Source organism: Anomalospiza imberbis, chromosome 1 (genome assembly GCF_031753505.1).
Source record: "Anomalospiza imberbis isolate Cuckoo-Finch-1a 21T00152 chromosome 1, ASM3175350v1, whole genome shotgun sequence".
In the NCBI taxonomy this organism is placed as follows: domain Eukaryota; kingdom Metazoa; phylum Chordata; class Aves; order Passeriformes; family Viduidae; genus Anomalospiza; species Anomalospiza imberbis.
Genome location: NC_089681.1, coordinates 42,391,657 through 42,411,129, shown reverse-complemented (window position 1 = coordinate 42,411,129; position 19,473 = coordinate 42,391,657). Strand labels below are relative to the sequence as shown.

The following is a 19,473-nucleotide window of genomic DNA, read 5'->3' as shown; positions in this document are numbered from 1 at the left end:
GGAGAGTACCATGCAAAGTCTCCTCGGAACCCATAACCAGCTGCCTGGGGTAGAAGTTGGCTGCATTTGGATCCCTTAGCATGCATGACAGCAAAGTACCTGCAGTGCAAATGCAGGGAAGACTGGATAAAAGAAAAGGCAGCAGGATAATCACCTGAGTTCTCTGTACGTTTGTTAATACTGGTCATACTGTTAATACTGGTCAGCTTCAGGATGGTTCCTGAGAGCTGTCATGAGAGGGAAGGTAGGGGAAATGCAGATCAATTCTGAAAAACATGACGGAATCACGAAAGGGAAAAAAATAGTCCATGAAAGAGCAGGCAAGAAGTAAGAGAAGATGCTTCCAGAACCAGAGGCAAAGATACGTGAATGAACAAATAGGAAGGAGATGCCACAAGATTAATTTTACTCTGTATGTATGGTGATCAGAGTCTGAAACTCTGAAATACTGTTTCTGTTTCTGACATAACTTGGCTCTGTGACCTGGAGAAAGCCTGGTTCCCTAAGGGTGCTCTGAGAAATCCTGTTAGTTCTACCATTTGAGCTAGGCTGTGGTAGGATAACAGGAGGTAAGAAATTTATATTATTTAGGGAAGGAAATGACAGACTAAGTGAACTCCATCTCCAAAAAGTTATATCAATGATTTGATACCCATTTTTTTGTCTCTAAGACATACTGCAGCATGCTGAAGTATCTTAGTTTCAGCTGATAAACTTGTTCATAGTATCTGTGAACTTTTATTGAGCATCTTATCTGCAAATTATCTTCATGTCTACTGGGAAAGGTTTACAATATTAACTAAATGTATGACAACTGAACAAATGAAAGTGATTAATGAATACAAAGGTGAGGTGTGGATACTGATCTTTTTCTGCAGAAATCACTGAGTGATGTATCTTGGGAGAAGAGACTAGGGGGATGAGAAACCCACACAACTGCTCATCACCTTGCCTCTGATTAGCAGTCACTGAGAGCCTTTTGTAAAAAATACAGATTTATTATTTATTTTAACAGGGTTGATCTGTTAGCTTTCTTTTTGTACAGAAAGCTTTGCAAGATTCTGCTTTCTATTCTAAAGCTGGAAACTTCAAATGCAAATGTAACACTTCTCATATTAACTTACTGCTATTTTATTGATGAGAAATATCAAGTGCTTATTTAACTCATCAAATACAGATATTGCTTGCTTCCATCACTATTGAAGTGAAATGGTAATTTTTTCAGACCTTTTAGAAGCAAACACTGTGCAGATTGCTAAGGTACTGCCAGACAACTCACAGAGTGTTCAAGGTGAAACAAGAGGTAGCTGAAGCCAATCTCTTGAGGATGAGGGAGGGAAACTTGATCACAGAAGTAACAGCATGGTATCTTCCGTGCTGCATGTGTGCAAAATCTGTGTGCTTCTGGAGTGCTATTTTCATTCCACTGAAGTCAAGAGTTTTGTGTTTGAACAATTTGGGCCAGGATTTTAGAATTTCTGTGGTTTGTTTTTTGGTTCTTAGTGAATGCAAATTGATATGGGCAAATATACATGCTTTAGCAATCTTAGCTGCTTAGTTGGGAAGGTATTTGCTGTTTCTCACTTGGGTTTCTATTTTTACATATGTACCATCCTCTTTGTTAACTGGTACCTGTGAGTACAGTCAAAAATACATAATTAATTAATTAATTAATCTTGAGAGCTCTTTTTTTATGCATTTTGATTAAAAAATGCTTAGCCTTAAAATATTGGGTCCTGGATGCTCCAATACAGTACTCAGTGACTTCTCTGCTTTCTTGTAGTCAAACCTTGACAGAAAAAATGGCACTAGTCTGTGTATTTGTACTTGTAATTTTCCCTTAAAAGAAAGAGCCATAAAAGGGGAGCGTTTATAGCTTTTCAGATGACACAGTCACAGAGAAAATAGATTTATTTTAAAATCAAACAAAATTGACTATGCTTATTGTTTTAGTGATAAAGATTGAGGTCAACCCCTGAATTTTTTTTTGGTCAACCCCTGGATATGGACAAGTGGCTAGCATGATATAAAAGAGGGGGTTGTCGAAAGGCCATCATTGGAAATATAGGTATATCTTAGTGAACAGTCTACTGCAAAGTATTTGGAGGGACTGGGAGACAGTCATGAAAATCCCCTGGATCAGGGATGATTACATTGGGACCAGGGGTCAGAGGAAGAGAGGTGGGGAAACTGAGCCTGTGTGTAGTGAGAAGCATTGTACTTTCAGCCACTGTTACCAAAATTACAGTATTTCAAAATAATAAGCCGTGTAGAAAAACGGTTTTAATTTGACAATTCTTTGTGCTTAACAGTGGTGCTCTTCTGAAACTCTGATGATATTACTGGGGATATTATTTTAAAAAATCAACAAAATAACAAAACTCTTAAAAATTCTTCTTCATGATGTTTAAGATACTGATAAAAAAATGAACAATTTCTTCACTATTTATCAATGATTGTTTTAAAGTGAATCAAATAAATTATTTTTTGCCAGCTTTCCCCCACCATATAGTTGGTAGGCTTGCCAGCTTGTTTACTGGATACTTGAAAAATCATGTTTGATGTGTGTTTTGAAAATACTTTTCCTTTTAGACTAGAATTCTGATGATGGCTACAGTTAAAAAATGTACAGAATTGGAGGGCTAAGTTTTTGTTCTTTGTTTTTCTTCTCCATTTTTAGTTTCCTCTTTTAAGAAAAATTTCCAACTGACTGATTAAAAAACCATCAACAGCAAAAAAACACTAACAAGCAAACACAACAAAAACCCCAAAGTACAGTTTCCTTGGGAAAGTTCAGTCTAAACAAGTATACAGTAATAAATATTAGCAGAAATTACTTATTAGACAATCTTTAGTTAGGAAAGCTTCTTAATGCTTAAACAGTCAGTGGGATTAAAACATGCTTAATTGGAAGCACTTCCCAAGGGCTTTTCTCATTTGCATTTCACTTGCAGAGAACTTCAGGTTCGCATCCTTTTTTTAGGTGCAATGGATATCATAGCTATTTGAGAAAAATTAAAACATTCCTAAAGCAAGTGAGTGCATTGGAATGGTGTTTTAAGAATGAAGTGCTTGCTTACTGCTTTCAGAGTCTTTGAAATCTTTTATTTCTGGCTCATTTCCAATATGGAAGGAGTTTGTTTTCAGAAAAATATTGTTGCCAAGGGACAGATGTTGACTGTGTTGTGTTTAAAGCAGACTGATATTAATTACATTCTTTTAGCTATTCTACTTCTCTGGATAACTTTAAAAGGTCCTTCCAGTTTCCAGAGTACTTAGGTAAGCTCTCAGAACATGAACACAGTGTCTCGGCATTTACGTGAAAAATGTATTAGAGAACTGGCAAGAGTTGAACTTATTTTTGTGCACAGTTGAGAAACGCTGTTTTCAGATGATTACACTAATTAATAACATGGAACAGCTTTAGCGAATTTAGCGAATGCTGTGATTTGCCTCCTTTTCCTCTTTTGCCTTTCAAGTCTTTATCTAAGCCAGTTGTCAAACAGCCTGTGTGGAGCACTACTTACTGCATTTGACCAGAGGAATGGGCTTATTTTTTTCAGGACCTATTCTGTGATTGTGGCAGCATGATCTGGAGCAATGTCAGCCTTTGGGGTTTTCCAGTTTCCCATTGATGATGCAAAGTCAATGTTTTGCATTTGGGGTTTTGGTTCTTTCAAGGATCAGTCTGAGTTACTTAACTTGCCTTGTCTAAAGTTTCATGCCAGTTTATTTGAGCTGGTCTAGTGCTGGTGGTCCTAGTGACAGGACTGTCACTGCCCCACCAGAACCTGCAGATAGTGTTGGTTTGATTGTTTTGGATTTTTTTCAACTAGCTCCTGAAGACTGAGCCCAGCTCATGTTTCTTAGGCCTCTGCCTATTTCAGTGATTTAGATAATTTTGTTCTGTACTTGGTAAAATGTCACTTTCCAAGTATTTTTGCTTAATACTCAGTACTTTGAGAAATACTAGGTCAAGAGAGCATAATGTCTGTAACAGCTGTGCAGGGCTCACCTTAGGGAGCCAGCCCAGTAGCCTTAACCTGCTTCTTCAGGAGCCCTAGAGGGAAGTAAAATAAGCTCAGCCAAAGCAGGTGAATTTCCCCCCAGCCTTCTTCTCAGCCTTCCATGTCTCTGCAGAGTTGTTTTTTCTGCCTTCTCATCCTCTCCTCTCATCCCTTCCTCAGTGGGATGAGTTCAGTGTGTCCTGTGAGTTTCTGGGAGAGGAGCTCCAGCAAGGTTCTGTGGGGCTGAACTCCAGCCCTGCTGGCTCCCAGCCCTGACTGCTGACCAGTGATCCATCCTCTGTGGAGCTACCTGGAGACAGCCCAACAGCTTATGCTCAACTTTTGAAACCTTCCTGGGAAGCTGTAGGCCTGCTGGATATGGATGAAGGCCTGCTTTAGTGTTCAACATCGTGTTTTAACAAAAGGTTACATACTTGTTGCCAGCTACAAGCTGTCAGTAGAGGCATGTGTTTCTTCCTTCCATTCAGGCTGTGGAAGCTGACCTTCCTGTTTGCTCAAATCCCAATATAAAAGCTCTCTTTCTTTCAGCTGCCAGTCATGATCCCTGTCACTCATTAGCCTCTCCCTGCTTGAGTTCCCTCAAAACTTGCCTTAGATAAAAGCATTAGCTTGATTCTCCAGACCTAGTTATTTAAAAAACCTAAATGTTAGTCATCTCAGTTGTCCCTCAAGACATGATCCTTATATTCAGGAGTTGGTGTTGACTGACAAAAGATTAATGTGCATTTACAGTGAAGTTGTCCAAGTTATGTTAATAAATTGGCATTCCATTTGTGGGTTACTGGGTAACATAAAACTGCCTACATAAAGCTATACCACCTCATTAGCATTCTGTTCAATTAGCTGTTTGTCTTTATTCGTTTAGGCAATTTCGACAGAAATATCTGAGTACTCCTCCGATAATGACAGCGTGGGAGAAGGAGAGGTGACCCTGGCCGCGGCCAGGATGCAACACCTGGCGACCACTACTCCAGGATGCAGTAAGGGATTGCAGCCGAGGTCAGGAGGGGACACGGGGGATGTCACGACACGACCGGCCAGCGAGTGGCTGAGGTCAGCACAGGCCCTTCTCCGCACCCCGGGGAAGCAGGCGGGAAAGGCCCCCAGAGCCCCCACCGAGTCTGCCAAGAAGAGGAAGCTACTGAGGTAAATGAACTGTCTACCTTAAGGAATTCTTTTTGGCTGTTTTTTCTTAAATTGTAAGTAAAACAATACCTGCCAAAGTGCTGGAGTGTGTTTCAAGGGTAAACATTTTAGAGATGCAAATACGAAAAACTTAAAGAATGTCGTTTATCTGGAAGAAAGCAAAAAAGGCAAAAAGAACTAAGTTTAAAATCTCTGGTGAAAGTTCTCAGTCTTGAACTCCTGTTCAAATTGATTGGGGGGTGGGTTTTTTTTTTTTTTTTTTGGCCTCTCCAGATTTCTCAGTGCAAAATTATCCAAAATAATGTAGGAAAGGAGTGGATGAGCAATAGTTCTGAAGAGTCTAGGACAGAGCATTATATAGGCAATGGGAGGACATATGCTTAAGATGAAATTTAAATGTCTGTGACTAAGTTAAATACATTAGAAAAATATGTAACTGCTGAAAGAAAGTAGCCTGAGATGAAGCAGTTGAAGCCTGATGTTCTAGCTAATTACAGTGCAAAATTGGTCACTTCCTATTTTGAATTAATGAAAGTTGTGTTAACTTAAATGGTATATGTGAGGATATGCCTCAAGCTGTGGAGACCACAATTACAGATGGTGCTGCTATACATCCCTATTGTTGTTTTAACAATGTGCTTCTCTTACAGCTGAATCTATGTGCAGTAATCAATCAATTACTTAAAAAGTAAATCTTTAGTTAATAGGCATACCTTATTTTTCTCTAAAATACTCTTGGCTATTTCAAAATGCTGTGTGAAGAAACAGGTTTGGAAGTCCTAATTACTGAGGATTTCTATACTTAAAAGTGCTTTGTTTGTGCAATCAAGCTTTATTTCTTGTTACTTTAGAAAACATGCATACACAGCTGTAGTAGGTCAGACCAAAGCTGTAACCCCCTAAAAATGCCCTATAGTGGCCGAAAGCAAGTATGTGTGAATGTAATAAAACCAGGACAAGTGTACAGTGGTATTTTGCCCAGGTGCTCTTCCAGCTTTAAGCAGTTCCTGAGCTGTTTATTACCATTAGTGGGTTTGTCTTTTTCTAAATTCCAGCTGCATTTGATGGCCTTTATTATCAACAGTCTAAATGCAAAAAATGTTTTATGGGAAAGATACTCTGACACAAGTGTGTAACAAAATAGATTGCTTTAAAAACAAAGAAAACAACAAGACCAAACCATCCACAATTACACAGAATGTAATCTATCTGGAGTGGCCAGAGGAAAAGCTTGCAGGGTTTTTTACCTTCCATCCTGTGGTTCCACTTTGGATTCCTTTGGGAACAGGGAAGCAGGCAGGAAATTCCTTAGTTATGAGTGTTGTTTATCTAGTTATTTTGCTCATCCAGGTAATTGTCATCTTTTCTCTCTTCCTGTTCAGGGCATTAATTCCATGTGTCTGTCCCATCCTTCCTTTTACTGCTGACAGAGAACATTTTCATTGGTGTGATAACAGTGGATGTAAGTTTGCATCCTCAATAGGAAAGCACAGGTTTTCAGTGCTGTGGATTGAAGGCCAGTTTGGGGAAAGGTTTGTCAGCTTCTTGATTGATTGAGTGACAGTCCCTTCTTTGTGGTTAAATAGCTAAAAGCTACAAAGCAGTTGTGGCCTTGTCATTTCTCCTTCCTTCCTACCTCTGCTGCAGATCGAGGCCACAGCAGAAAGAGCAGGGGAATCATCCTGAAGCTGGATCTGGCCCCTGAGCTCCCACTCAGATGGACCATTTGGAACTGCTCAGTAGGTGGAAGAGAGCCACGAGTCTCTGCTTAGCTGGGCTCTCTTTCTCCAGGCCATTGCCCAGGGAAGCCTGGGCTGAGCAGAGATGGTGCAGGTGGAGAGCTGCCATCTTCCTGTGTGAATTCCTGTGCAGTAGGTTCAACTCCAAATCCAGACTGTATTGTGTATGCTTATTGCATGGAGGAGTCCTGATGTAGCTAGAGTAGGTCTCCTCCCATTTTGTTTCCCCTTTAAAGAAAATAGAAAATATTTCTATTTTTATGTCTTTTTGCTGTTTGACATGCGTAAATCTATCTTCAAAAGTAGAGATATTCAAAATCTATCTTCAAAAGTAGAATATTTTCAAGAAATTTTAGCTTATATTTTCTGTAGAAATCTTACTTATGCTGCAATCTGCATTTATATTTGCATTGCCTGATTGGAGCTATGCCTCTGTTACATCAGTGGGTACATTTTTCTGTGCAACTTCAAAGAAACCTCCCTAAAATATCCCCCCTAAACACCCAAATCCCAAGCAAACATGGTTATGGAAAGCCATAACAGGAAAGAACCATAACAGAGCCATAACAGTCTCTGGAAAAATTCAGATAAATTCCTTTCTACTGTCCCCTCTTCCTGGAAACCTTCTGGTACTAAAATGGAAATGGGTAGCTGCTTGGATGGGAAGAAAGGGTATTGTTTGCTTGATCCTATTACAGATGTAATTGTCATACAATAAAAAAAATTGAGATGCAACCAAAGCAACAGAAATCTTCAGGAATAAGCTAATTATGGATGATTAAAATAATTTTTTGTGATCCTAGCATTGGAAATTGGACTGTAAATTCAACACCTTTGAGTGTGAATAAAATGAGAAGCCCATCTGTGTCCCCAAATCAACATGCACAATATACAGTGCTGCTGCTGATGAGCCAGATTTGAAGGGGCATGTTGCAATTCTCCTCTGTTAGGGGTTAAGTGGGGTTTTGGAAAACAATTGGTGTCTGAAGAGCAGAATGATATGGTGGAAGCAATTTCTCCCCCACCATATCTACTGCCAAATTCTCATATGTTTTCTTGTATCCCCTGTAATGTTAGTTTTTGTTTTCAAAAGTGTCCTAAGTAAAGATTATTCTTCTTTCTACCGTGGTCCCTAGGGGAGAGCAAGTAGTCTGGATGGTGGGGTTTGTCCTTCAGGGGTGTTGGTGGCTCTGAAGAGCTGTGCTGTAGGAGGTGCCAGTTTGTCACACTGGAAGCAAAGCAGATCTTCTCTCACTCACAGCCATCAATGCCACTGCTAGGGACATCCTCCTGGATGTATGTAATACTGGTATTATATGGTAGTGTAGTTGCCCTCCTCTATTTAAACAAGACTGTTGATGGATGCAGTGGGAATATATAATTTTTCCAGGTGTGCTGCCAGATCCATGGCCTTGTACTGCACCTGGGAGCTACTAAGTGAGTTGAGAATTAGGTGCTATTAGTGGTATCTGGTACTGGGAAGAATAGCTGTGGTGATCTGGTCAAGAGGTGTTGGTTTACATGCTCCTGCCCTTTTATTCCATCCCAAAGCTTCAGTTTCTCAGCTTGGATCAGCACTTCATGGGAAAATTATGCAAATTATTTGTAAACCTGAGGGGAGAGAGTATATATTGCAAATAACAGTTTTCGAGCTCTTCTTGTTACATTTGAAATCCATGTTAATGCTATGGAGTGAAATGTCTAAAGTGTATTAGTTCCAATTCTTTCAAAGTTTCTGTGTGAAGGAACAGATAGATGTAGAGTATTGGAAGTTTTAACATTTAAAACATGGATTAGACAAATAATTGGGTTAATTCAGTATTTGTAGAGAAGAAAACTCAAAATGCATGTACTCAGCTTCTCTTGTCTACAAGTAAACCATTCTTAAACGTTTTCTGAATTGTTTACTTTTTCCGTTAAGATTTTATTTCCATCTGAACAAGAAGTCTGAGGTTCATTGTAGGAAATAAATAAATTATAAAATGTTAACTCTGCATCTAAATCTGTTGCAAGAGCTTATAGTTGTGAAGAATAAGCTTTATCTTTTTGTTTGGTTTTTTAATACTTGAGTGGCTGTTTATAGTTCAAGAGAAACAGGGCTTCCCAAGATTTTATTTAAAATTATCTTGCATGCAGACCACATACAACTCTGATCAGCTAAAATTAACTTTAGTTATCAAAAGAGGAAAAAATTACAGAATGTCCTGGTACTATGTGCAGTATAGTGAAATCCAGTCGTCACATGAGGCCAACTGAGGTCCTGAAAATAAAGGAAATTGCCAAGGGAAGAGGGAGCTGGCACAAATGAAGCAGACTTTTACTCTAAAATTGGGACTGTTCTTTCTTACATGCATCCACAAGTGGCATGAGGGTGTAACAACAGCAGACTAGCCATTTGGATGGTCATGTTCTTATGCTAATTTTAACTATTTCTATAACTATTTAACTTTTCTTTGCTAGTGAATTTCTTTTTGGATTAGGAAAATATAAATGAAGAATATCATGGCTGCAGTACAGATGTACCACTTATCACCACTGGCAGTGTACACAGTAAAATGATTTTGCCCTTAGAGAAAGTTATAATGTATTTTCTCTTTTAGAAAGTGTGGATAGTTTCACTGGGCCAAATGTTTGGTGCTAGCGGGGGAAAAAGCGCCACGTTTGTCACTGGTCACAGCCAGCACAGCTTAATGAAGAAGTCCTGCTTGTAAACCCTTCTATGACAGGGTAACCCACCTAGTTCATCTAGGAAAGCCAGTAGATATGGTCTCATTGAACTTCAGCAAAACTTTTGGTACTGTCTCCCACAGTACCTTCCAGACCATATGTCCAGCACACAGCTGGATAACCATGTTGAGTGATGTGTGAGCAGCTGGCTCACAGGTCAGGCACAAAGGGTTACAGTGAATGGGGTGACATCAGGCTGGGGTCAGGTCACCAATGGGGTTCTGCAGGGCCCCATCCTTAGCCCAGTTCTCTTCAACATCTTCATTAACTACTGGGATACAGGACTTAAAGGATACTAAGTGAATTTGACAATGACACTAAATTAGGAAGAGCTGTCAACTCTCTTGAGAGCAAAGAGGCCCTGCAGAGAGACCTCGACAAATGAGAGGACTGGGCAATCACCAACTGCACAAAGTTTACCAAGGGCAAGTGCCGGATTCTGGACCTGGGACAGGATAATCCGGGTGGTGTGTACAGACTGGGGAATGACTTACTGGAAGGCAGGGCTGCAGAAAGGGACCTGGGGATCCTGGCCACCAGCAATTTGAACATGAGCCATGGAGCCTTTTTTATTTCTTTAGCAAGTGCCCCCTGAAGTGAAAAGGAGTGGAAAGGGACAGCTGAGTGTCAGTTACTTCCCCAGTTAATGTGAAAGTAGGAGAGATTTCTCCATGCTTTGAAACAAGAGAAGGTGGAAATTGCCCAATCTTGACATGGGGATATATATTTGTTTTGAATTATATGGAGTCCTGTGTATACTGTGTACGAGGAGGCAACTCAATAAAGCGTGTTGACTTCTAATAAAGTCTGTAAAGGAGTAAACTTGAATGAATAGGGGGTTATTTTTGGTAAGTGCCTTGCTGACTGAAAATCTTAATAAACACAAAGAGATCTCCAACACTTCAGAAAGATTAAAAATTATTTTTCAAAACACAGCAGACTCACTAATGCTCTTTTCTTGTTGCTTTCTATTAACATCGTTGGAGTTGGGGGATAGGAACCAGCCTGGAAGTCACAGATCAGGCTCAGTATTACTTTTTGGTCATAGCTGTCACAAAACTCTTCAGTCTTGCTATTAAAGTTTGTGGGAAGGGCATCTACCAGAGCCTGAGCCGCTGTACAGGATGCTGAGCTTTCTTACAGTCATCAAAGCTGTTTTTCATGTGGATATTTTTGGACATGGACAGTAAAGGCAATATATTGTTTTAAATACAGTATTTCAACCAGCTCGGATTCAGTATGGAAATAGGACATGAATTGCTGCTTTTAAATCTGTCTTCAGAGAATTAAAGAAAGAAAATAGTTGTACTGGAAGTTTTGTGATTAAAAATAAAAAGGTTTTGGACAGTAGAGATTGTATCTGAGCAGCTTGACTTCACCAAACAGCCTTTACATTAACAATTTGCCAAATGTGTTCAATTTGCTCATATTAAAACATTTAGGGGCAAGTTGAAGTGCTGGTCAGGAAAGTATACGTGCTAAACTAGTTTTTATTATTCCAATAAAATAATTTGTCAGTTCCCTTGATTACATAATTGATACATTAATAATCAAAATATATTTGCCAGTTTTATACACATACCCCCAGATGTTGGCTTACCTCTTACTGCACCGCCAGGAGTGGCTCTGACTCTGTACAGTTCACAGTATGACACAGTACATGCACAAGTGTATTACAGTGTGGGCACATGTACTGTTTTGGAAGGAATGAGTAGTTTTCAAATGCTGTTGTCAGCAAATCTGTTACCTTGTGTAGCAGAAATCACCTTTTCCTTTGCTTTATGTGTTTGAGCTAAAAAGGGTGTTGATCCTCCTGGGTTGCAGTGGTGTTTAACCTCCTTTGTTTCCACCTTTTTGAAAGAAACCATAAATTACCAACTGTTGCTCTGGCCATACAAAGTCTTTTTGTGCATGGTATGTCCTTGAACTGTGCTTTCTAATTTCATGAGCTATGAAACAGTATAAAAACAACATTTCTGATGACCAGCTGAGAGCCTCTCATAAATGCATTCTTAGTTATATTTTATGTTCTGCAACCAAGCAGATACAAATTGCTTTATGATGTTTTCTGTTTAAACTATTTTTAACCACATTTGGAATGTGAATGGAAAGATGATGGTTGATAAATATCAGTGCACTTAGCACAGAGGGCTACTAAGGAAAGTCAGAGTTTTACTTTTCATGGACCTTTACCTTTGTGATAACTGGTATCCTAATGCAGTCATGGTCAGCAAATGAGTAATGAAATTGTGAGCATCAGTGGAACCCTCCTGGTAGTCATATCAGGCCTGAAACAGGAATGATGTCTTGCTGTTGTGTGCAGTAGCCATGGAATCAGAAACTTGCTTTCTTTCCTTTATGCTGCAGGGCATTCCTGCCATAGGTGTAACAGTAGTGGGCTTGCAGAAGAGTAGGAACTGATTGACTGGACACAACAATTGTCCTGTTCAGGAAAAAAAGGGGAAATTAGGCTTTTCTGCAGGTACTTTAAGGCTTTCTTGCACTTTGAACAAATAAAACACATTTCTCTGACTGGCATCTGTGGAGGGAATGAAGTAGGAGAACACTCATGTTGAACAGTTTTCTTTCAGCAAAACAAGTGTTTGAGCTACTAACTGTGTAGTGTATTGCTACAGTCCGACCACGGAGTGCAGATGCAGACTCATGCATGCAAGACTTTTAAACGAGCAATCTGAAAAAGCATTTTACTGCTGCATTTCTAAGCCTAGCATCTACCAATTCCAGCATGGCTCATGTAGGCCACCCAGCCAAGCTGAGTTACAACTGCATCTGAGAATGGTTCCGTGGTAAGAAGAGAAACTGGATGGACAGTTTGCTGCAGTCTGTAGAACTGTGTGCCCACAAGTGTTGTGGTATGGTAATGCTTCAGTGCTCAAGTTTGGGGGGAAATGTAGACTAACACAGTGTTATCAGCAGAGTAGGTTATCCTGTATAAAGTTTTGTGCTTGACTGTGCTGCTCTTGGAACCAAAGCTTCCATTGCACTTCTGCAGTAGTTGTCTGCCTTAAAGTCCTTGTTGAAACCAGGATTAAACACAAGGTTGTTAAGCTTACCTGGAACTTCACTGGAGCCCAGTATTTTCTAAACATTTTTGTTTGTTTTCCTTCTTAATATAGCAGGATTCATAGCTTGTTAAGTGTGGGTTCATAGCTTGTTAAGTCTGGGTTCTCTATTTTGAGGCTTTGGGGATTTTCTTCCTCTGAGTTTCTTTCCACTCTGCCTGACACCAGCCACAGAGATGTAGCAATGTAAACTGCAAAACTTCTATAGGTCATTTTGGCTTAAATAAGGCTCTTGTAGTTCAGAGTTCATTCTGTGATCTAATACTTAGATGTTTAGCCATTGCATCTGAAAATTCTTGTGATGATTATAATTTTGCAAAGGATATAGTTGTTCATTAAAAATTCAGCTGACACTGCTAACTACTTTTTATATAATGTGTTGACTTGTCTGTAAATGAAATTGCTTAATAACTGGTAACTGAAGAGAGATTTTTTTTTATTTTTTTTTTTATATAACTTACCTGAAGTCCTGCTTGGCCTTTTTAGCTCCTTCTCAGTTTCCACAGGTGTGTGTCTTCCCAGTTTCACATTTATGATGTGAGCTTTACCAAGCTATTTGTCTTTTTTAACTAAGCCAAAAAAATTTCGTCATGCACACAAACAGTCATAAGGTGGTTATATGATATCTCTGTTGATTCCTGAACCAGTTTAACTCAAGGACACATTTCACCTTAGTAGAAATCTTTATTAATATATTCAGTAGTACTTGTGGAGAAACTTTACACTGCAGCAAAAGACTGAAGTAGGTCTTTATGCAAATAACTTCTTTGAAGCCAAAGAAAAATGCTCAAACACTCCCACAGTAGTCCAGAGCTCTTTGTAGTAGCCCAAAGACAGCTTCCAACACACACACCTTCTTGTTCTTAAAAGTGAGAAATTATGTCTTCTGGCTTTGAATCCAAGGGTAGGAATTGCTTTAGTATTACCTTAAGTGTATTTGTGCTAGATGCCACTCCTCTGCTCCTCACCTTGGGAATGCTAAATTAATTTCATCTTGGAGAGTGTTCAGACCACTGAAACTGCACACTTGACCCAGCTTGTGAAATGAATCATAGGGTCAAGTATGGGTAAAAGAATATTTTTGTGATCGCTCCTTGCCAACAGACAAACAAATGCATGAGGGAAAAGAAAATCCAACCTGTTATAACTAGTGGTTACACTGGTTTGTTTTGAATTTGCAACTGTCTCTGGTTTCTAATAGGATCTATTCAAAAGTGCAAGGGAAAGTTAGGAACCTTTTTTTACACTCCTCGTACTGGAGACAGGACTGAAAATATGAAGATTTTGAACACCCAGATACTGAAAACGTTTTGTTGCAAGTATTGACCCTAGGTGTATGTTTTGTTGGGAGTAACTCTGTTGTTGGAAAACTCAAAATTAGGAGAATTAATCTACAAAATGTAATTTTACTGTATGATTCTGTCTCTAAGGGTCAAAGCATACATATTTATATATACATATACATCTGTCCTGTGGCTTATCATTTGGCAAACCAAATACTGATTCCTGGCAAAACTGAGCATTCCTTTATTCTCTGCAGAGGCGGGCTAGCTGAGAGGTTATGTCGGCTCCAGAACAGAGAAAGATCTGCCATTAGCTTTTGGAGGCACCAGTGTCTTTCAGATGATAAAATCCCCCCAGGTAAGAAGCATAACCCAATACCACTGTGAAAGCATTATACTTACATGTATCTGTGGCCTATGTAGGGGTAAAAGTGAAGTTTATATTATTTGCTAGTCTTTTCTGACTTGGGTTTAATGCTACAGTGATGGTCTTCTGAGCTAATAATTGCATTTCTGGTAAATATGAAGGTTTCTAACAACTCAGTCATCATTTCAATGTATAAGGTAAAGGATATATTTTAAGTAGCCTCCATCTAAGTTCTTCTCAACTCCTTGATTTCCAGCATCAGATGGAAAAATCGTGTTTTCAGCAGGTTGTAGGATAATTCAAGTTTTAATTTATTGGAGTTGAGATTTTTTTGGTTTTTTTTTTTTCTTTCTTTATAATCAACCCTTCCTCTTGTTCTTTTTGCTTTGTGATCACTTCTTGACAACAAACAAACACGGATAAAAGTTCATGGATAAGTGCTGAAATTGTGAGTGGCACTAAGTGTGAACAAATAGTGCACAACTATGAATGAGTATGAAGCATCTACATCTACAGTGTGTACATCACTTAAAAAGAAACAGTAGGAGTCATGCAAATTAGTTACTGGTGACTGATAGCACCACCTTCCAGTAGTGTTTCTTGAGAGGTAATGGATTCACAGAGTTTAAGTATAAAGAAGAACTTACGTTTTTTAATCAACTTCTCTGTGTGTGAGTATAGTCTACAAAATGTCAAGCATTTATTCTGCATTAAGCCAACTGCTTGTTTTTGAGCATATATTAACTTGTGTTTATTTTTCAGAAAGTCCTCTGGTCTTAATTTGAAAACATATGGATAAGTGAATCTGTCATTTACCTTGAGAGCTTGTCCCCAGTTATACTCCCAAATTTTTAAAGGTTTTTTTCTTCCAAATCTGAATTTGTCTGGCTTCAGTTCCCCTCTTTTGTTTCTTATTTCTCCCTTAAAGAGCTCTTTAGTATGTGACATTTTCCCTTTCTGGCACTTGCATAGCAAAACCTCTGCTGCCTCACAATTTTCATAAACTAAACAGACTGAGCTCTTTAAGGGTCTCTAAAACATTTTTATCAGTGTTCAAGTGATTTTCATGGCTTTTTACTGTACCTCTCGAACTTTTCAGAAGTGTCTTAAGAACAAGGATAGCAATTCTATGTGTTCTTCATACAATACATAGCAATTCTATGTGTTTAGTCTCATTAAAATCATTGGCCAGGTCCAGTTCACTTCTCAGCCTCCAGGATATTCGAGGCCTGTGGTAAGTGTTTGAGTCTGATTTGGCTTTGGTCACAGCTTCACAGTGCTGGGGCTTCACCTTGAATCGATTGTCCAGTATGATTTTGTAACCTCTATAGCTATTTTTTTCTGAGATGCTGTTTCCCACTCTCCACTTACTCTTTCTGTTTCTTCTGCCTAAACACAGGGAAGTATTTGTGCTGTATTGTGGCTGATTTTACTTAAGTAGTCCAGCTAACCACGCTGTTCAGATCACTGTGTAGCTCAAGCCTGTCCTCTTTTAGTCACAGATTTGCTTGAGTTTGTGGTATTCACACAGTTTCTTTATGCCACTGATGAAACAATAGCATGAGTGTTTCCTTGCAAGTCCTGCTGGAACTGCTGTTACTCAGTTGTAATTCTCCACTGGTAAAAAGCTCTAACTGCAATCCACAAAGTTAACTCTCAGGATTTAAAATTTTTTTTTGCATTCCGCTCAAAGGGTGCGTTACTCATAGTGAAAAGAGTTGATTTTTCATAAGAAGGTTGTATGATTTAAAGTTGCACCCAAACTGTTGGCTAAAGCTTGGTCTCAGTTTCTCACGGGAGTTTTAGAGGGCTTACATCCCTTGGCCATTTGCATGCTGTGTGTTCAAAATGCCACCCATGCGGAATAGTACGTTGTATTTCTGACCTTAATTCCTTACTTATTTTTCCAGCCACTTTGCCTAGATCTGATGTCAGGCTAGTTGGTGTCCAATTATTGTAAGCCACTTTGTTTGCCCTTCCTGAATAATAGCACAATATCATCATCCTTTCAGTCTTCTGGAATTTCACCAGTATCTGAATACACTCTAGAAAGTGTCTATTCAGGGAACCAGAGATGTCTTTAGCCAGCTCTTTTCAGAAATGCTGTGCTGAAAATTGTACAGGCATGCTTACTTAAAACCATGAGAGGTTACTTCATCATTCTTATGTGGTATGAGGACATCCTCTTGCTGCTTTTCAAATATGGAACAGAAATAGATATTGAATAGGCTTGCCTTTTTTAATAAAATGAAAAATTTTAATGCACTTTGTAGTAACAGACCTCCAACATTGCTAATATTGTTTTTGTCCTGGTTTCACATGTGTCATTACAAAACCTTGTGTTTGGCTGCTCACCATTTTGTTAGACCAACTTCTAGGCTGAAATATTCCATGCTAAACATCTGCCCCTGGCTGAATTCCTTTCTTTGATTCTTCTTCTTTCTTTCTGAAAATGAGTCAGAATTCGTTAGCATTTTATGAGAAAAAAGGCTATGGGAAAAATACCTTGTTCTGTTCTTAAGTACATTTAAAGAATTCTGATGAGTGTCTTTAAGATGATTTAGTTTTGGCAGAAGATGAACTATTTCTGGGTTATGCCTTTTTCATCATAACAAAAAATATACAAGTCTTTAGGACAAACTACTGTTTCATTTACCCTGCAAGCATTTGCTACAATTTCTGAAAAATGCTGAACATGCCATAAATTTAGGAATACAACTTCACAGCTTCAATTTAACTTCCAATTATCTATCGTTATTCCAAAGGATAATGATTATAAAATAATCATTAAAATAGCTGTGATAATATTTTGGGGATACTTTTTTCATCTAGAGCAAAATTTAGTCTTGATAGTTGTATTCTTAGAACGACCATAATGTTTTGTATCACTAAAATGAAATTGGTGTTTGGTTTGGAGAACATCAGTTGGAATGGTTGAAATTTAGTAGTGTAACTAGATAACCTTCTCTTTGCTTCTAGTCAGGAATGTGAAGTGTCAGCACAGCAAATGCATGCCACTTTCAGCTTTCATCTCTTTGGGTTCAAGTTAAGGCTGTCTCACTAATCTAAGAATCTTCTTGAATTTTGTTTCCCCTCTGTTTTGCCCAGTAACATTGTTAAGCCACACTGTTTGCAGGACTGTTTCTGACTTCAGCACAGAATTAGAGGAAAGAGCTTTTCAAATAACAAATTCATTTGAGTCACTAAAGAATCCTGAAGATTAATGTGGAGGATTGAAGTAACTTAGTTGCCAGGAGAGCTGTCACGTCATTTTGGATATCCTATAGACATGCAGAACAGAAGTTCATTGCTCAAGCAGCGGGGAGCAATTTCAAATGAGATTGGTTTAAAGTCCTCCTTACGTATGAGATTTAAGGAAAAATGTTTCCAGAAGTTCCAGCTGTCACCCCCATTAGACATTTCATATTGCAGAATTTTATGCCTTTATTTTACTGTTGCTTACTTTCAGGTTGTGTCCATGTCCATATTACTCAAAACCCCCTAGTTTTTGGCTTTGTTTCTTTAAAAAAATCCTGTCTGTTTACCTCCCTGACCCCTTTCTGTAAGTAACCATTGTGGTTTGGCTGCCTCTTGGTCACTGGGATGAATCACTGCCCAGAAGAGAGCACCTCCTTTCAGAGAGCACGCACTTTCTGGTGTTTATGCAGTGCACAGGGTCTCACTTTGGCTGACTCATTCTGCAGGGTGGAAGAAACCTTTGTGCTTTCTCAGATTTTGACAATTTTGGGGCAGAGACACATTCTACAGCCGGTCCCTCTGTTGGGATAGGCACTCACTAAGGATATGGGCTTCTGCAAGGTGAATCCCACTTCTGTAAATCAAGGGAGCCATACCAGGCAGAGGCCTGAAGGGAGGGAATACCAACCAGAGTTTGCCCATGCTACACAGCATTGGTTGGATGCTTTCTGTGGTTCAGTTCTAGCAGAGGCAAATGTCAGGCTCTGCCACAAATCCAAAATTTTCTGTTCTTCACAAGATGTAAAAGAGGGTCTGAGGTGCAGGCCACATAACAGTAAGTCTCTGATCAGCCAAGCTGATGGTTTGAGGGTACTCTGTGCAAGGGCTTGTAAACCATTTGCAGGCTTTTTTCTGTATGCAGTGCTGCAACTTCCCCATGAAGTTTCCTGTTTGGGCAAAGAGGAGATCTGGACAGCTGAAAGAGAGAGAAAAAAAAAACCAAACCCACAACAAAAACCCAAACCTTTTTCCTGTCAACATCTGCTGGAAGAAAAATAGTGGTTTTCTGAGTTACATTCAGACAACCTTCCTGTCTATAGGAGGGGACACTAATAATATTTAAAGCAAACTCATGTAGATTTCTACTGTAACTTCTGAAATTCTGATTTCTATACATCCTACCTTCTATTGGTTTTGTTTATCTTGCAGCTATTGTCAAAGCAGTTCTTTACCTTAAATGCAGAAATATTTTATTCTCTAGCATTTGTAATCTGGTGCAAGATTTGGTATTTGCTGATCCAAGGTTAAGATTCATGACTGTGTTACAACCAAACTTGAGTAGTAAACTGACAATAAAACAAAACCATAGATCTTTCCTTCCAAACTGCTCCTTCCTCTCAAGGAAAGTGACCTTCAAGGGACTTCAACAAATTTTCAGTTTACTGAAGGAAATGGAACGCATACATGAGGGGAGGAAGGAGAAGCCCTGGAGATGAGGAGAGGGTTTCATGTCACACATTTTCAGGAAGGCTGAAAGGCTTACAGAAGAGGATATAAACAATCTCTCCCTCTCTTCCAGTTTCATTGATTAGTTAAGATGGGAAAAAATTATTTTAACAGCTTGAATGCCATGAAACTTGCACATGATGAAAAAAACATGGGTAACCCTTAACAGGGTTTTCTTTACTATGTAAAATTCTTCTAAAAAGACAGAAATCTGAGATTTGCTAGTTGTTACTTAGTTCTTGATAGTTTGTTTTATTACTTAAGAGTTAATACTATAAATTAGAGACATGGCAAGTGGCCAATTTTTATTTCCTAGCCAACTGTCTGAACTTGTTACAGCACTGGAAAGGAAAAAATCAAATGTAAACTTGTCTTCTTCAAGCAAGAATTCTTTGT

The 19,473-nt window shown here is 38.9% G+C and overlaps 1 protein-coding gene across 1 annotated transcript in view; it reads left to right on the top strand.

Annotated features, from left to right (window-relative positions):
- SPIDR (scaffold protein involved in DNA repair) overlaps positions 1 to 19,473 on the top strand; it is a 194,455-nt gene that overhangs the window by 46,731 nt on the left and 128,251 nt on the right. Inside the window, exons 6-7 of the mRNA XM_068189236.1 lie at positions 4,894 to 5,174; positions 14,264 to 14,364. Of these exons, the coding sequence (XP_068045337.1) occupies positions 4,894 to 5,174; positions 14,264 to 14,364 (382 nt within the window). The remainder of the gene's footprint in view (positions 1 to 4,893; positions 5,175 to 14,263; positions 14,365 to 19,473) is intronic.